The sequence below is a fragment of the Gouania willdenowi genome, chromosome 13 (assembly GCF_900634775.1).
Source record: "Gouania willdenowi chromosome 13, fGouWil2.1, whole genome shotgun sequence".
In the NCBI taxonomy this organism is placed as follows: Eukaryota; Metazoa; Chordata; class Actinopteri; order Blenniiformes; family Gobiesocidae; genus Gouania; species Gouania willdenowi.
The window spans coordinates 27703741-27721588 of NC_041056.1; the positions used below are offsets into that span (position 1 = coordinate 27703741).

At 39.8% G+C, this 17848-nt stretch overlaps 1 protein-coding gene and 1 pseudogene across 1 annotated transcript in view; both read right to left on the minus strand.

Annotated features, from left to right (window-relative positions):
* Positions 1-2274: 2274 nt before the first annotated feature.
* Positions 2275-17848, minus strand: part of ankrd13b (ankyrin repeat domain 13B) — a 69038-nt gene continuing 53464 nt past the window's right edge. The window contains exons 11-15 of the mRNA XM_028464606.1: positions 13311-13468; positions 12848-13027; positions 11492-11655; positions 4553-4629; positions 2275-2881 (exon numbers count right to left, since the gene is read on the minus strand). Coding sequence (XP_028320407.1) covers positions 2680-2881; positions 4553-4629; positions 11492-11655; positions 12848-13027; positions 13311-13468 — 781 coding nt within the window. The 3' untranslated portion in view covers positions 2275-2679. The remainder of the gene's footprint in view (positions 2882-4552; positions 4630-11491; positions 11656-12847; positions 13028-13310; positions 13469-17848) is intronic.
* LOC114475105 (uncharacterized) lies at positions 10872-10989 on the minus strand (annotated as a pseudogene).

Genomic DNA, 17848 nt, shown 5'->3' on the forward strand with positions numbered 1-17848 from the left:
CCTAAACACCACCACACAGGTTCCTTTATTGTTTCATATTAAGCCTCACCCACGTACAGAACAGTTAGCATCACCATACAAAGCCATTGGATACATGCATCTCTGAGACCTCTCTTTATAATTCTTACTGGATTATTTCATTCAAATGTGACAGAGAACAAATATCACTCACATATAGGTTAACACTTTTCCATCAATCTTTTGTTTTAAATATATATGTTTAATAAACTTTTGGATACTCCCCTTTAAACTAGCAATGCGCAGATACCATTACCAGATACCATTACCAGTGTTAAGTGACCAGTGATGGTGAAAACAGGGCGACACCAATGTTGTCACGAAGGAATGCAATATTACAGCAAATAATAAGTATAACAATAGATAACAGGTGGTAAAAAAAACAATGACCAGTGTTGTTAATATGAGGTTCAGATGGCTAATAATTCCAGCAAGTTTTTTTTTTTTGTCTTTTTGTTTCTTTTTGAATAATATGTTGAGGTTTCATTTATTCAGACAACTTTTTTTCAGGAGATCAAAGTCAATTTTATGCAAAAAAAAAAGTTGTCCAGGTAAATGAAACTATTACGCAGAAGTCAAGGCCACATCAAAGCAATCAGCAGACGCCTCTGAAGAAGACTGGCAGTCGACAGTCAAAACATGTTAAGATATCAAAGTACATTTCCTGAAAAAAGTTGTCTGAATAAATGAAACCTTAACATATCATTCAAACAGAAGACAAAAATACTTTGTGGGAATTATTACGGCGAAATTAAGGACACATCAAAGTGATCAGCAGAGGCCTCTGAAGAAGACTGGCAGTTGACAGTCAAAACATGTCAGGAGATGAAAGTAAATTTCCTGAAAAAAGTTGTCGGAATAAATAAAACCTTAACATATTATTCAAATAGAATACAGAAAGAACGTGCTAGAATTATTATGCGGAAGTCAAGGACACATCAAAGCGATCAGCTGGCGCCTCTGAAGAAGACTGTCAGTCGACAGTCGAAACATGTCAGGAGATGAAAGTACATTTATTAAAAAAAAAATGTCTGAAATAATGAAACCTTAAACTATCTTTCAAAAAGAAGACAAAAATAACTGGAATAGCTGGAATTATTATACGGAAGTCAAGGCGATTATCAGATGCCTCTGGAGAAGACTGGCAGTTTACAGTCGAAACATGTCAGGATGTCAATGTAAATTTCCTGAAAAAAGTTGTCGGAATAAATGAAATCTTAACATATTATACAGATGGCTGTTTGCACTCTGCCATACTATAGTCCAGGTATCAGTGCATTTCTACATGAATCCTTTGAAGATATTTGAGTTTTTTCTTCTCTGATTTAAACTCATGCACAGGCTGGCTCCATAAGGAATCTAAAGCTGGAAAACACCTACTCAAGATGTTTGCCTGTAGTGACTTTAGTTACTGTACTCACTACATCTATGAGAGACCAAGAGCAGACTCGTTATGATCCCGCTCAATAAACCCTGACCAACAACTCATCATCTTTGGCTCTGAGTTTGTCTCCACAAAATCCCACAACACCGAGTGCTCATCTTTGTGCTCACAGAAGTCATCTTTGTCCCCCTAACAGTAATAAAATGATCCACTCACAAGAGAAATACAGTACGTCTGGATTTTGTGAAAAAAAGAACAAAATAAAGTTTCTTAAATTTCATCAAACATGAAGGAAGTTAGTAGTTGTTGTACAATCGACTTCACCCAACCATCTGTAAATATGATATCAGCTGTGTGTGTGTGTGTGTGTGTGTGTGTGTGTGTGTGTGTGTGTGTGTGTGTGTGTGTGTGTGTGTGTGCGTGTGTGCATGCTTTTTATAAATCTGTGACCTTTCAACCATTTTGTTTAGAGCTGGTTAGGAAATGAAGCACTCTGAATCTGTGTAACAGAGATGGGTAACTTTTATCAGAGCGGGGGCCACACAAATGTGATAGTCTGATCCAAGGGCCACATTATCAAAATTCATGTGAGCATTTACAATAAAAACCGAATCTAAGCATTACACAGGAAACAACAAAGGGTTTTGTCTTTGTTGTCCTTTCGTGTGGGTTTCCTTGATGTAATTATTTTTTTATTCTTAGACATTTCGTGTGTTTTTGAATTCATTTTGTCTATTTTCTTGTCAATACGGCAATTTTCTGTTGCTTTTTCGTGTGTTTTTCGAGTCATGTGTGTTTTTGCTATATTTTTTTTGTTATTGTTGTCATTTTGTGCGCCTTTGATGTCCTTTTGTATATGTTGTTGTTTTTGTAAGTGCTTGTTTAGTGTGTCTTTGTTTTCATTTTGTGTACTTTCGTTGACATTTTGTCCATTTTGCTGTTGTTTTCTGTGTTTCTGGAGTTTTGTGCGTTCTGTTGGGCTTCATATAACTTCCAACTTTGTGAATTACTATTTTATTATGGGGGCTGCACAAAATTAGACTGAGGCCCGCATATGGCCCCCGGGCCACCAGTTTCTTATGTCTGCTGTATACTGTGTGCACTGCAAAACAGGTCTAAAGCCCCGGAGAGACAGATAGAGAGAGAGGAGTGATCCTCGTCGCTGAAAGGCATGATGGGAAAGATCTGGCTGAGAAACCAACCAGGAGTTAGGTTGGTTAAAGTTTTGCTCCGGTTGTCCTTTAGCTCCTCCCACCTCGCACTCTGGCCTCCTGCAGTCAGTTTTCCATGAGCGACAGCTGAATGATGTGCTGGAACTCTTCTTCCTCATGCTTCCGTCGGAGCTCTGCTTCCTTCTGCTCCCGTGCTGAGATCTCCATGGCGATGAGCAGCTGCTGGTCGTAGTTGGAGGGTGTGGGCGTTTTCTTTGATGGGGTGGAGTGGAGGCTGCATGGGGCTCGAGCTTTGTGTACGGGGGTCCTTCACATAAGCAGGTGGCGAAAAGAGAAACACAAAGTATATATTATGTGTTTCATAACGTACATTTAAACTCTTTATAGGCCGAGCAGACGTTTGGTATAGGAAAGACCTGATCCATGTGATGAAATCAGAATCAGAATTCCTTTATTAATCCCAGAGGGAAATTGCCTATGTTACAGCCATAGAAAAAAAAATCACAAATAAAAGAATAAAAACGTTAACAAAAACAAAAGAAAAATAAACATTGTTTAACACTGTTAAAAATAGGGATCAGGTCGCCGTCTACATTGTTTTAACCCTGGGGTTAATTTGATCCCATTCAATGTTTATCATTCAAAAAACAATAGTTGACCTTGATTTTTTTTTTTTGCTTTATATTTCCTAACTTTTCCTAACTTAATGGGTACAACTGATTAAAAAGATCCTCCACTGTTTTTACAAATGTGGCCTAAAACCTTTGGAATGTCCTCATTAGAAGATCTATGCCTAACAAAACGCATTATTTTGGACCATATTCGTTTTATTAACTTTTAAAAATGGGACTAGTTTACCGTTTGAGAGCCCATGTGCCGCCATGTTGAAATGACGTCATTGATGACGCGAATCACCCCTTTTAGTCTATTGAGTTCTACATGAGGTGAAGCATTTAGGATCATTTTGCTGCTTTTTCAGTCATAATGACAACTTGTGCTGCTTTGAGTAGCTCTAAAAAACAGTAAAAGTTAAAAAAAAAAGTCAATCTAAACCTCTTTTGTTAAACAAAATCTGTGACCTGTAATAATCTGTGGCCGCAGACGGCGACAGTTCCAACTCTGCTGTTTCGTAGACGGCATGAAGAAGATCATTTCTTTGCAATTATTTTACTAATAAAAGCTAAACTAACATGTGACTTCATCTAATCAGAATGAAGTTTCTTTTTTTTGGAAGATATCCAATGAAAACTACTTTTGGTGCATGGAAGGTCAGCTGATTGTGTTTGCGAGCATCATGCGGCTCATGTGGTTTTACGCATTGATCGCATCAAATCTGTCTGTGTGTATTTAAAAACATTAATACCATCCCATATCAGGTTGATCAATGCTAATTGAATCTTTAAGAATTGCAAGTTGTATGTTTTAGTTGATTATATCTGTAACAGATTTAGTCTGTTAGTTGACTAAAACAACACTAATATAGTCCTGATGACTAAAATTAAGTTGCATTTTAGCCAAAGACTGACTAAAAATTAATTAAAATTGCTGTTAAAATTAACCATGATACACACAATGTTAGATAAACAGCTGGGAGTGTTGCATTGTGGATGGTTTGTGTTTCTTTATTCATGCTTTTTGCTTATTTAGTCTATTTTATTTGATCATTTTATTACTTTACTAGAGGTAAAATAATGTATATAGAAATTTACTGCTGTTTACAATAGTAGTGAATAGAGCTACACCAGTGACAATAAAGCAGCAGTGTTCTTTACTTAATGACTAATACATTCTCTCTGACAGACTGATCCCCGACATAGGATCTGAATCAGGAATAGAGGAAACAAGAGCACAAAATGGAAATAACATGCATGGAGAAGTGCAAGGAAGTAAGAGACAATACGTGAACTCATGTATCAGGAAAACACGTTCCCAAAAACATTAAACTCATATCACGCGAGGAACAGGCTTTCATTCTGACCTCTCCGGACGACTTGGGTCACAGGACGCTGGGTGAGTTCCTGGTTTGCTATTGGTCAATGCCTCCCAGATGGTCACCTAGACAGGAAGTAGCACAGGAGGTCAGGAAGTGGATAGATAACTGCAGCATCCTCTTTTAGTGTCAAAGTAGCTCTCAGACACTGAACTCGCTCATATATTAATGATAATCCTAGCACTCAATCTTTCTCCTCAAGTTATGGCTCACCTCTACAACTATGTCCTATTAGCTTAGATAAGAAGCCCCTGGTAAACTTTAATTAGTTTTAAATAAATCAGCTGCACTAAACGGAGCAAGACAGGAGATTTAACATTTAACAGCACTCCCCTCCCATCATGTTGTGAATCGCTATACGACCTCCCTGTTTTGACTACTCGCGATTTGACTTTGTATAGTTTTATAGTGTGATTAAAACAATACACAATTTTATTCTATATTTTTACTTTCTCAAAAGTTCAAATAGAATCCAGTATAAAAATATCTGCGATATATCTAACTTGTCACTTGTCACTACTCTGTATTTGTAACACAGGATAATAAACACAATTTAAAACTAAATCTAGAAAGAAAAAAAGTGTTTGGGTCGCCAGAAATTAGTGATATCAAAATGGGGTCACGATCCAAAAAATGTTGGGAACCACTGCATCAGGGGGAGAACGTCCCACTGCTCAGACATTATGAACAGAGGGGGCGAGTGTGTGCTTACATTTTTAAGACCCTGTGAATGACTTAAATGACAAAGATTCAGCTGTGGAATTGGTTTAGTCCCTTACAGCAGTGGTTCTTAAACTTATCAGCCCACGACCCTCAAAGTAAAGGTTCCAGAGACCGGGGACCCCCACTCTACCTGAAGGTGTTTGAACACAGACATGAACATTGACCCATCCATAAAGTCAGCAAAATGATGGTCCATTGTTCTATAAACCTGTCATAACCACATTTATTTATTTATCTGAATAATATCCACTGTTATCCAGGTAGTTTTTTTTATTTTGGAATAGTATGTAGTCATCATAGGGATGTAAATCCTTGTTTTGATCATAAATGAAATGGTTAAAAGTGACCAAAAACGGTGGAAAAGGTGCCAAAATGGATTTTAAAAACCACAGAAATTGGTTAAAAGTTGCAAAATAAAGTGGGGACAATTAGTTTAAATCGGCAAATAATGGTGAATGTGGTTAAATTGGTAAAAAATTAAGCATTAAATATGGTGAAGCGGTTAAAAGTGACAATAATGGGTCAAAATATGTGACATTAGGTGGGAAAAGTGGTGGAAAGCGTTTATAAGTGACGAAAATGTCTTGAAAGTGGAAAAAAAATGTGAAGAAAAGCTATTGAAATTTGATAGACAAGTGGCAGAATTGGGAGTAATGTAGCAAAAAATTAATTAAAAGGAAAAAAAAATATGGCAAGAAAAAGTGAGGAAAAGAGGTTAAAAATGGCATGTTTGGTGTAGAAAAATGTAAAAATAAGAAAAAAATGAGCTCAAATTGTTCAAAAAATATTCTTAGTTTCTTGAAGGCATCTGGCGACCCCCTCCCAGTGTCTCGCGACTTCAAATGGGGTCCTGACCCCAAGGTTGAGAAACCCTGCCTTACAGTGTTGCAATGGTGAGATTTTATTAACCACGACGCTTAATGATGACTCAACCACAAAAGGTAAATGAGTATAAATAAACTTAACACCGGGACATGTTATCAGGAAAGAGTTTCAATGCTGATTTTATTTGGATTAAACAAAATTCAGATTTACCAAAAAAATAAAAAAATAAAAAAAACTAGATGGCTGCAACAATGGACCACAAAGCTATGAAAGACAAAAAAAAAAACACACACACACACACACACAATTGGTTTATGTGGTTTCATATGACAGAAGACTCAGGGTGGGAGGAGGTTCTGCTGAACACATCTAGTGGATTGTCTAAGCTCTGACTCACACTGTGACTCATACCACTAACATCATTATCACAGATCTGTTAAGTGCAACACTATTCCCCATTCCAGCCTTCTCTTTCCGTAACCTCTGTGTGAGTGCCACACAACAAATGTACTGTATGTTGTGTTACCTTTAACATATTCCATATTTAATGTATTTTAAATCTGATGTTTTCCGTCATACATGATTGTTTTATAAATGTTAATTTTCTTTAAAGGACAAGTGCATTTAAAGTTTCACCATCAAAAAAAGTCTAAACTGATAAGTAACTCAGGGGAATGGGGTTAATTACATTTTTTACATTTGTAATTACCCTTGTTCAATTACAATTACAGTGACCAGCATTTTTCCCCAATTACAAGTAAATTAGAATTATTTTTTGTCCTCAGAAAGTCAATTACAAATATGTTCTCAACTACTAAAGTTCAATTCACTATTAATTACAATTACAGTATATAATAATTAACCTAATAAAAGTTAACCTTCCTATTATTTTAGTTTTCTGTTCTTTTGGTCCTAAATCTGCTGTAAAATACACTAAAAACAATTATCTATAATCTCACTTCTTTCCTATCTATTGGTTACATTGTTTGGCTATAATCAATGAAAACATAGGTTTTAATATTTTTGGTGTGGGCGTCTGAGCCTTTTTTCTCTCTGTACACTCCTTGATTTCATTTGCTTTAAATGGTATAATTACAATTTAATTACGATTACGACAGCAACAGACGTTTGACTTTACAATTATAATTACACTATACCAGTAATGAATTATCAATTACACGATTACAATTACAATTGACCTCAACCCTGCTCATTGCTTTGACATATTTTAATTGACGAACCTAAATTCAAACAGTTTTGTGGTAAAGCTGGTTTCCCATTGGAGGGTGTTTCACTGCATTATTGGCAATAAAGATGAATACAAACGTAGGAATTGGTTAATAATGAATTATTCCGTTACTGAGTGAATTATTTGAGGAAAATCAACCCTGGTTCTTTATTCTTTATTTGGATCCCCATTAGCTTTCATTAGGTGGTTGCTAGTCTTCCTGTTCATCACATTTTTCAAGCATTCTTTCAAATTAAAATGAATCTTGGACAAAAAAGCCATTCTGAGTCTCGTCATTTCATTAGTTTTAATCGACACTATCTTTAACTGTTTTTGACCTTGCTGAAGACCGCATAGAAACAGTCAGTAAAAGTACTTTCTTTAAGGTACCCATTTCATTTGTGTTGTAATTAAACCACAGCTCAGACCAGAGATCACAGTTAATGTGTCTCCATAAACCTACGGCTCTGTGAACCTGTGAAAGAGGAATATAGGATCTGTGTGTGTGTGTGTGTGTGTGTGTGTGTGTGTGTGTGTGTGTGTGTGTGTGTGTGTGTTTCATCTGTTAGAGGTCATCTAACGTCAACCTTTTCAACCCTTGTTGGCTCCCAATGGTGGAATAAAACCTGACATTCATCTCATCTTTGTAATACGTCATTATTCATAAAGTTTCAACAGATATTCTCTCACCAAGCTCAGATTCTTTTTGAATCTATCAATGCTTGGATATTACAGGTGTGTTAAGAATAAAAGCTCTCCAAAAGTCATAGACGTATTTATATTTCTCTTTATGTATATATAGTACCTTAGTGGTACTCTTTGAGGACAAAAAAATGAGTTTGTTTTGTTTGTTTTATGCACTTCCTGTTTTATTTTGTCGCCTCGTGTTTTGGTTCCTGTTTTCCCTCCTCATTTCAGGTCACTTAATTCCTAATTAGCATCACCAGCTGTTCCTCGTGACTCCCTTCTATTTAGTGTTGGCCATCTCACTACTCCAGTGCCAGATTATGGCTGTGCACATTAACGTACTACAAACTATCTACTATAGACTAATAGTACGATTAGGAGGATTAGGATGATGATCGTTCCCACTGGAGTATACGTCCAAGTTTCCCAAGATGCATTTCCAACCTACAACAACCAAAAACTGACGCGCACTGAGGATAAATATATCTGTTGATTCGCCACCTTTGAAAGTTCTGAAAACATTTTTAGCAAGAAAGTGACCAAGTAGAATATCAACATGTGGTCATTTGATTAATAAAACTCACGGAAAACACATTTCATGCCGACATTTTGGAGATTTTCAAAGACTCGCCATTGTGCAACTGGTTAAACTTCTGCTTTACTTCAAAACAAGAGCCATATTTACATAAGTGTTAAAAAAAAAAAAAACTAATGGACGACAAGAAGAGATGCTTTTGTTTTGAAAAGGGGAACTCTCGAACTCTGATTCTGGGTCGTGCATTTGAGTTCTTTCCTGTCTGGTCCTGCAATACAATAAGAATTTCAATGGGCAGGGAAACCTGTTTCTACTGCGTATTAGATAATAAACATAAATTAAATCCATCTATCTATTCTCCTGCCTTAGCTCCCTTAAAACAGTCACATATTCATGTAATTAAAGAGATATTAAATGTAAATATGAAATAAAATGTGTTACATGACAGTAACACACCACACAGTATGGGTAGAGTAAAGGCAAATATATAACATATCTAATAATATAATTTATGCTTCAAAATATATGAAACAAATGAGCTACAGGTTATACCTTAGAAAATGTCTATTCGTACGGTTGTCGTATGGACAACCCCTGGTGAGATTGGTACGTTTACTGAAGTACATGTACTTGGCGTCTTAGGGTTAGGGTTAGGTTTCGTCTTAGTCACGTGACCTAAACTGGCCAATGAGGGGCGCTGCATACGGATAGAATGTCGGAATATTGATACGGCAACTGTACGGATAGCCACTGCCTATAACTTATAAGGTAAATCCAAACCTTTACCTTTTGCTACATCATATCGAAGTACAAACTCGTCATGGTAAATATAGCAACTCCTCGCAATACCTTTTAAATTACATTTTGACAGGATTGAGACGTCACTGTGTTTTTATACCCGCCCCAGTCACATAGTAAGTGCTCTGCTGCAGCAACTTGCTGAAAGAGTAACTAAACCCCAAAACTGAAAATTAATGTATTTGGTATTGAAGTAGTGTTGTTGATTGATACTAATAGAAGTTGTGACATTTAGTTGTAAAAATGTAAGAGTGACTGCCCTCTATGGGTTGAAACCGGGCTATTATAATTTTGCTTTTGGCTGAGAATGGTGGTTTGTGATGTTAGGGTTAGGGCTAGGGAGAGGTACAGTAAGTATAGTAGCATAGCATTGATTTTATAGGATAGACTGGGCGTGTCTTAACTGCTCCAGGAGCCCCTCGCATAATCCAGGCACTAATTTCCACCATAGAAGCACGTCAGTCTGGACCTCAAGGTTTAGTTACTCTTTGAAGATGTGGACTTGACGTCTTCAGCACCGGCTTCACGAGGGATTCATTTCCTGATGCCATAGAGGTTGCAAAACCTATCCTTCCTTAAACTACCTGGTATTCTTAGGGAGGGAACCAGAACACTTACTTAGGGAGAACATGCAAACCAGAGCAAAAACCAAGAAAGCCTGGGGCATCCAGAGCTCAGATTACCAGGCAAAGCCAGGTTTAAATACAGTAGACTACATGACTCCCAAAACAATACAAAGCAATAAAAGAGAACACCCTGAGCACACATGGATTTGTTCTGGTTGCCTCCCACAGTCTAAAAACTAGTCTGGGAACCTGTTCAAAGCGAATCTCACCCTACAATGCCAGTAGAGTCAGCTTGAGCAGTGGTTCTCAACTATTTCAGCCCGTGACCCCCAAAATAAAGTTTATTATTTGCGCCCTAGTACATTGTCATCTTAAAGATGTAAATCCTTGTTTTAATCAGAAATAAAATGGGTTAAAAGTGACCAAAAACTATGGAAAATGTGGTGAAATTGGATTTTAAAAACCACAGAAATTGGCTAATAGTTGCAGTGGCCAAAAACAGACAGAAAAAGTGGTAAAAAAAATCATTTCAATTCAACTTTCTTTACATAGCACTAATTACAATAAAAGTAATCTCAAAGGGCTATCAAAATATAACATTTGTAATAAAAAGGAAAAAATGAAAAATCCACATGAACAAGCATAAGCAACAGTGGGAAGAAAAAACTCCCTCAAACAAATCTTCTGTTGACAATTAATAATAATAATAATGAACTGGATTTTTATATTGCACTTTATCATAGACACTCAAAGCTTTTTTATTCTTTCACACCACACTTGGTGGTGGTAAGCTACTATTGTAACCACAGCTGCCCTGATGGAAGCGAGACTGCCATAGTGCGCCATCGGCCCCTCCGACCACCACCAACACACTACATTCATACTAGGTGGGTGAAGTGTCTTGCCCAAGGACACAATGACAGATACCACTGGAGCGGCTGTCCCCCACTGTGGCACCTGGAATTCTCAGTGGTCTCCCATCCACCTACTAACCAGGCCCAGACCTGCTTAGCTTCAGAGATCTAATGAGATCAGCCAAAGACAGGCTGGTATGGCCACAAATTAGTTTAAACTGGCAAATAATGGGCATGACAAATCGAGAATGTGGTTGAATTGGCAAAAATAATATGGTGAAAAGAAGTTAAAAGTAACAATCATGGGTCAACGTATGCAACATTAGTTGGTAAAAGTGGTGGAAAGGGTTTTTAAGTGCCGGAAATGTCTTGAAAGTAGTAAAAATGTGCAGAAAAGGCACTGAAATTTGATGGCGAAGTGGCAGACATGGGAGAAATGTAGCAAAAATGCATTAAAAGGAGCAAAAAATATGGCAAGAAAAAGTGATGAAATATGGCAAGTTTGGTGTAGTTGCAGAAAAAGGGTAAAAATAAGCAAAAATGGTCGCAAATTGTTCAGAAAATATTCTTAGTTTCTTGAAGGCATCTGGTGACCCCCTCCCAGTGTCTCACAACACCAAATGACCCCTGAGCTAGAGAATCTATCCCCACCACGATGCTGTGGATGGTGTTTAAAATACAGAAAATGAGATGTTGAGAGGTGTGGCCCACCTGATCATATTCAGATCCGGCCTCCAGCAGACTCTGCTGTATGGCGAACTGCAGCAGGTCTTCCTCATCCTCTCTCATGCTGTCTCTTTGTTTACCTCCAAGTGTGGTGTAGCCGGGCGGAGGCTCGAACACACACGAGGGAATATCTCCTGCTCGGCACGACACTGCAGCACACAGGGGTGGGGGGGCGGTGGGGGTGGAGGTGGGGGGTGCAAAGGGCAGCAGATACAAGTGTGTGTTATAAAGCAGACAAGGAAGGAAACCTTTTTTTGGTCGTGACCCCATTTTGATGTCACAAATGTCCAACGACACCAGCTAATTTTCTACAATTAGTTTTAGATCATGATTATTAAAGTGCGTTACAAATACAGAGCTGCCAGGATTAGAGAACAAAGTATGTGAGCGGATTAGGGCCGAAAATAATTTTGAGCAAATCAAAATTAAAGTGGAAAATAGAAAAAAGTTGAAATATAATGTCGAGATTTAAAGTCGAAAAGAGGAGATTAAAGTCGAAATTTCAAAAATGAACTCAAAATACAATATTGTGATAAAAGTCGAAGGTTTACTAATAAAGTCAAATCTATGGAAATGACGAGGGCCAATTCACCATAACAACAAACACCAGATCGTGTATCAATGAATGCATTAATATACTTAAAAGTTGGGTTTAATAACAAAGACATTCTTTCTGTTTTAGCTCATAAACACGGCGTTGTAATCTCTTTAAGGACTTTGAAGAGACAGTTCTAGAAACTTCATCTGTTCAGAAGGAAAAACCAGTCACGTCAGTCCGTCTGTGTCTATTGAGGAGCTACAGAAACAGAGTAGGACCAGTTTTGATGGAGACTGCTGCCCTCGTCAGCTTCCGTAGATTTGAACTTATTAGTAAACCTTCCACTTTTATCACAATATTGCATTTTCAGTTTTTTTTTTATAGAAATTTCAACTTTACTCTCAAAAATTCAACTTTATTCTAAACATTTAGACTTTATTCTTGATTTACCCAAAATTATTTTCTCCATCAAAATTGGCCTAATCCACTTCTGTAACAATGTGAAAAGTGCACCACCTCACAACATTTTATACTGCATTTTATTTGAACCAGATTTATATTTGAGAGACTTTAGTAGTATGATACAGTTATTTGATATTTATTGTGTGTGATGCATATTTAAAAAAATAATAATAATTAAAAAAATAAATACATTTTCTTCCCTTTTTTTTTTTTAACCAATTACTAGACATTTCAGGTGACCCCACATGGGGTCCCAACCCCAAGGTTGAAAAACCTTGGGGTTTAGACACTATTCTAAAGATGGATACAGACACTGAGGTTTTACAGCCCAGTGTTCTTACTGGTTGAGCTGGAGCTGGACACACTGGAGGAGTCACTGCCTGGTGATGGGGTGTCGACCCTTGTGTGGTCCCTCAGTCCACCCACTGTCTCACTGTCAGCCCGGGCCCCTGTGCCCTCCTCACAGCCGTTAAGGTTGCTGAAAGTAATCCTGGCATTTAAGACGTGATAGAGGGGGATTTCTAGAGAAATGGGAGAAAAATAGAGCCAAGGAAGTCATCTGTCAAGTTCTTCAGCTGCTATTCCAATCACTTAGTCAGGCATGTCCTGTGGGCAATCCTTTAAGACTGCTAATGAGGATTTCTATTCCTTTTACTCTCTCTTTCCATCTGTCTTTAGTCCTTTTCCATCTCATTTACTGCATGTATTAACTTTTCATTACCCTGCCATTTACTTTACTTCGGTAGCGCTCGTTTAACCTTTTTGTTGTCATCCACTCATCCATCTCCTGCTGCTCGCACTCACCAATTTTGACAGGGAAGCCAGGCGGCAAGCGTAGAGTGATGAAATCCCGCAGCTTGGCGAACAGGGCGTTGGAGATCGCCATAAGATCAATGATAGGCACAACTTGATCTGCCAGGGACAGAGGATGAGACTCACACAACCACAGCTTGGCTTTAAACCTGGGCACAAAAAACATACTCATTTAGTCGATCATTTGCTAAAGAAAAATCCAAAAGGTTGAATTTGCAACTCCAAAGTTAGTTTTGCTCTCCACTGTAAACACATATTTTATCAACAATGTCGGAAAAGTTTTGCGCATTGCATTATGGGATGTGGAGGCCCGAAGCCGGATGGAAGGAATCATTTCTACTTCATTCTTACTGTGATTTCTTGTGTTTCTTTACCAGACTTAGACCTGAATCATGCTACTGCGTCTGGACCTACGCCATAGGTGATGCAGAGGTCGGCCAACAAGAGTTCTGCGTTGAGGGAACACGTCATTCGGCAACTTTACCACCAAATTAAAAAATACACAACATTCAGTCCGTGAAAACAAAAGAAATGTGTTGGGAAGTCACTTTGGCAGAGTTTTTGGGGTGCAAACATAAGAACTCACGGTAAGAATGAAGTAAAAACACTACAGGACTCCACATCCCACGATGCAATACGCAAAACTTTTGTCTGCATATGCTATTGAAGGTTAACATGTAGCACGTTCCTTTTGCAATAGCTGTGCATGTTTTATTCTTTCAATAAAATAAACAGATGCATTTATTTCATTGCTTAATTGAATGTTGTTTTTTTAAGTGAATCTTCAAGTGAAATCATTCCACAGTTTCCTTCTGGTGATTGACAGCAATGCATTAAACTCTACAGTATTCCTGTGATTGCATTCATCATAAGTGTGCTTAAGTGTGTGCATAATTTTGGGTTCAATTTTATTCCAGGTATCGGTTTGAATTTTTTGAGTCACAATTGTGGACATGAGGTAGATTTAACTTCATATGTGTTGTTTCTAACTACTCAAACAGTAATTCTTCTGTTTTGGCTTGTGGTGTCTTATTGTTTAGCTTCCGTCAAGCCAAAGTCACTCCTTTGCCAACAACAAACAAATATTCTGACACTGGAGCTGCTTTTACCAAGCTATTAGTTTGTCTTTCTCCAGACAGAAAGTTCTTTAACTAGAGCTACATAAACACAATGATTACATCAGCAAGCTGTCCATTAGCTGCTGAGTCATGCTTAGATCAAGGCCAGCCAATCTTTGTACTCCAGCTGGGCCGAACAACAAACACAGAAGCACTAAAAGCTCAAACTCAATTTTCATGATGTTCTCTGACTTTTCATGTTGAAAGTCAAACAGACCAATAGTTTTTTTTAGAAGAGCACTATTCAAAAGGATTGAGAGACTGAGGGATGACTTCATCCCGCCAGCACGGTGCACATTTTGGGACATCCTCAGGCCACAGAGGAAGGTATCAGGTATCAGGAAAACCTCTGTCAATTATCAGACCAATCAAACTTACGACTCAGCAAAACATCTGTCAGATCAAATGGCCTCACCAAACGCCACCAAATCAAACAACCTCAGGCTTCAAAATAAAAGTCACAAGTCAGTAAAACACTACATGGCGTTTAATTTTCAAGTGCAGTATACATGACAAAGCAAGTTGAAAAGCTGTTATTTCCTTATCCTTTTTTAAAAAGTTACGATATACTGTTTCAAGGTGTTTGATGAATAAATTCATAGTTAAATTAAATGTTGATATATCTTAACCTTTAAAAATAGAAAATAACAGCTTTCAACTTACTCTGGTATTGATGAGTCATGGCCATTTCCAAATTCTTTAAAATAGAACGTCATGAACCATGAGGTGGTTTAATTTGGGGCCGTTTAGTCTGATGTCTTTTATTTTTTAGCCTTTTTTCATCTGATGGCGTTTTGGCCTCACGGGACGCAACTCGGAAAACCGTGACTGTTCTGGGTAAACCGGGACGTTTGGTCATCCTACCTACTAACTGTACATTAGTATTAATAAATCCTAGACTTTAAATGAGACTTATGGGCTGAGAATTGTCCCACTAGAAACTGAATTTGAATAGTTGATATTGAATTTGAAAGTAACAACTTGAAATTTAATTTACTGTTTTGAAACTGAATTAGCAACTAGAAATTGTATTTTTTCCTGTTGATAAAAATTCATCTTAGTACATTTAAAAAAATTCAATACATTTCTGCTTCTCAAATTCAGATTCACTGCACACAATTAAATTTGACTATACGGAGGCACTTCCGGTCCGCAAGTTGAACAATCAATCACTGACTCATGGAACTTATGCTCTACAAAAACTCCTTTACAGCCCGTTGAGGTTGAGACTATGTATACATATATATATATATATATATATATATATATATATATATATACATATACATATATACATATATATATATATATATGTATATATATATATATATATATACACTTCCGGTCAAAGCTTGAAGGAAGTTGGTGAGAAAGAGTTTTTTTTTTTATATATATATATACCCAAAAATTTTTCTAAACACAATTCAGCCTTCGTTCTTCGCCAAAAGTAATTAAACATGCGTCCCGGTGTCACAGTCTGTGTTTACCTCGTACTGAGATTGATTATGAGCATATATGCGCACTACCGGAAAATTAATTTTTGCTCAAGAAAAAAAATAATTCCCCTCCATGAACCGCCACCTTAACGTGGTGGAGGGGTTTGAGTACCCGAATGATCCTGGGAGCTATGTTGTCGGGGGCTTAATGTCCCTGGTAGGGTCTCCCAAGGCAAACAGGTCCCAGGTGACGGGTCCGACCAAGAGCGGTTCAATAGCCATGTATGAAAAATCAAAATCAAAGGAAGTTCACGTCGCCCGGATTGGCGCTACCGGGGCCCCACCTTGGAGCCAGGCCCGGGGTTGGGGCTCGAGTGCGAGCGCCTGGTGGCCGGGGCTTTGCCCACGGGCCCCGGCCGGGCAGAGCCCGAAAGGACGACGTGGGCCCGCCCTCCCGTAGGCCCACCACCCGCAGGAGGGATCATACGAGGCCGGTGCAGTGTGGATCGGGCAGTCGTCCAGGGCGGGGGCCTTGGCGATCTGATCCCCGGCTACAGAAGCTAGCGTTAGGGACGTGGAATGTCACCTCTCTGGCGGGGAAGGAGCCTGAGCTTGTGTGCGAGGTGGAGAAGTTCGGACTAGATATAGTCGGTCTCGCCTCGACACATAACAAGGGCTCTGGAACCAGCCTTCTCGACAGGGGTTGGACTCTCTTCTACTCTGGAGTCGCCAACGGTGAGAGACGCCGGGCCGGGGTGGCTATACTTCTTGCCCCCCGACTTAGTGCCTGTACGTTGGAGTTTACCCCGGTGGACGAGAGGGTAGCCTCCCTCCGCCTTCGGGTGGGGGGACGGATCCTGACTGTTGTTTGTGCCTATGGGCCAAACAGCAGCTCGGAGTATCCACCCTTCTTGGATTCCTTAGAGGGAGTACTGGAGAGTGCTCCTTCTGGGGATTCCCTCGTTCTGCTGGGGGACTTCAACGCTCACGTTGGCAGCGACAGTGAGACCTGGAGGGGCGTGATTGGGAGGAACGGCCCCCCTGATCGGAACCCGAGCGGTGTTTTGTTGTTGGACTTCTGTGCTCGCCACAGATTGTCCATAACAAACACCATGTTCAAGCATAAGGGTGTCCATATGTGCACTTGGCACCAGGACACCCTAGGCCGCAGTTCGATGATCGACTTCGTAGTCGTGTCATCGGACTTGCGGCCGCATGTCTTGGACACTCGGGTAAAGAGAGGGGCGGAGCTGTCAACTGATCACCACCTGGTGGTGAGTTGGCTCCGATGGCGGGGGAGGATGCCGGTTAGACCTGGCAGACCCAAACGTATAGTGAGGGTCTGCTGGGAACGCCTGGCAGAGTCTCCCGTCAGAAGGAGCTTCAACTCCCACCTCCGGGAAAACTTCAACCATGTCTCGGAGGAGGCGGGGGACATTGAGTCCGAGTGGGCCATGTTCCGTGCCTCTGTTGCTGAGGCGGCTGATCAGTGCTGTGGCCGCAAGGTAGTCGGTGCCTGTCGTGGCGGCAATACCCGAACCCGTTGGTGGACACCGGGGGTGAGGGATGCCGTCAAGCTGAAGAAGGAGTCCTACTGGGCCTTTTTGGCCTGTGGGACTCCGGAGGCAGCAGACAGGTACCGACGGGCCAAGCGGAGCGCAGCCACGGCGGTCGCCGAGGCAAAAGCCCGGACATGGGAGGAGTTTGGTGAGGCCATGGAGAACGACTTCCGGACGGCTTCGAAGAGATTCTGGACCACTATCCGGCGTCTCAGGAGGGGGAAGCAGTGCACCGTCAACACTATGTATGGTGCGGATGGTGCGCTGCTGACCTCGACTCGAGACGTTGTGGATCGGTGGGGGGAATACTTCGAAGACCTCCTCAATCCCACCGACACGCCTTCCAATCAGGAAGCAGGGCCCAGGGACCCGAGAGTGGGCTCTCCTATCTCTGGGGCTGAGGTTGCCGAGGTGGT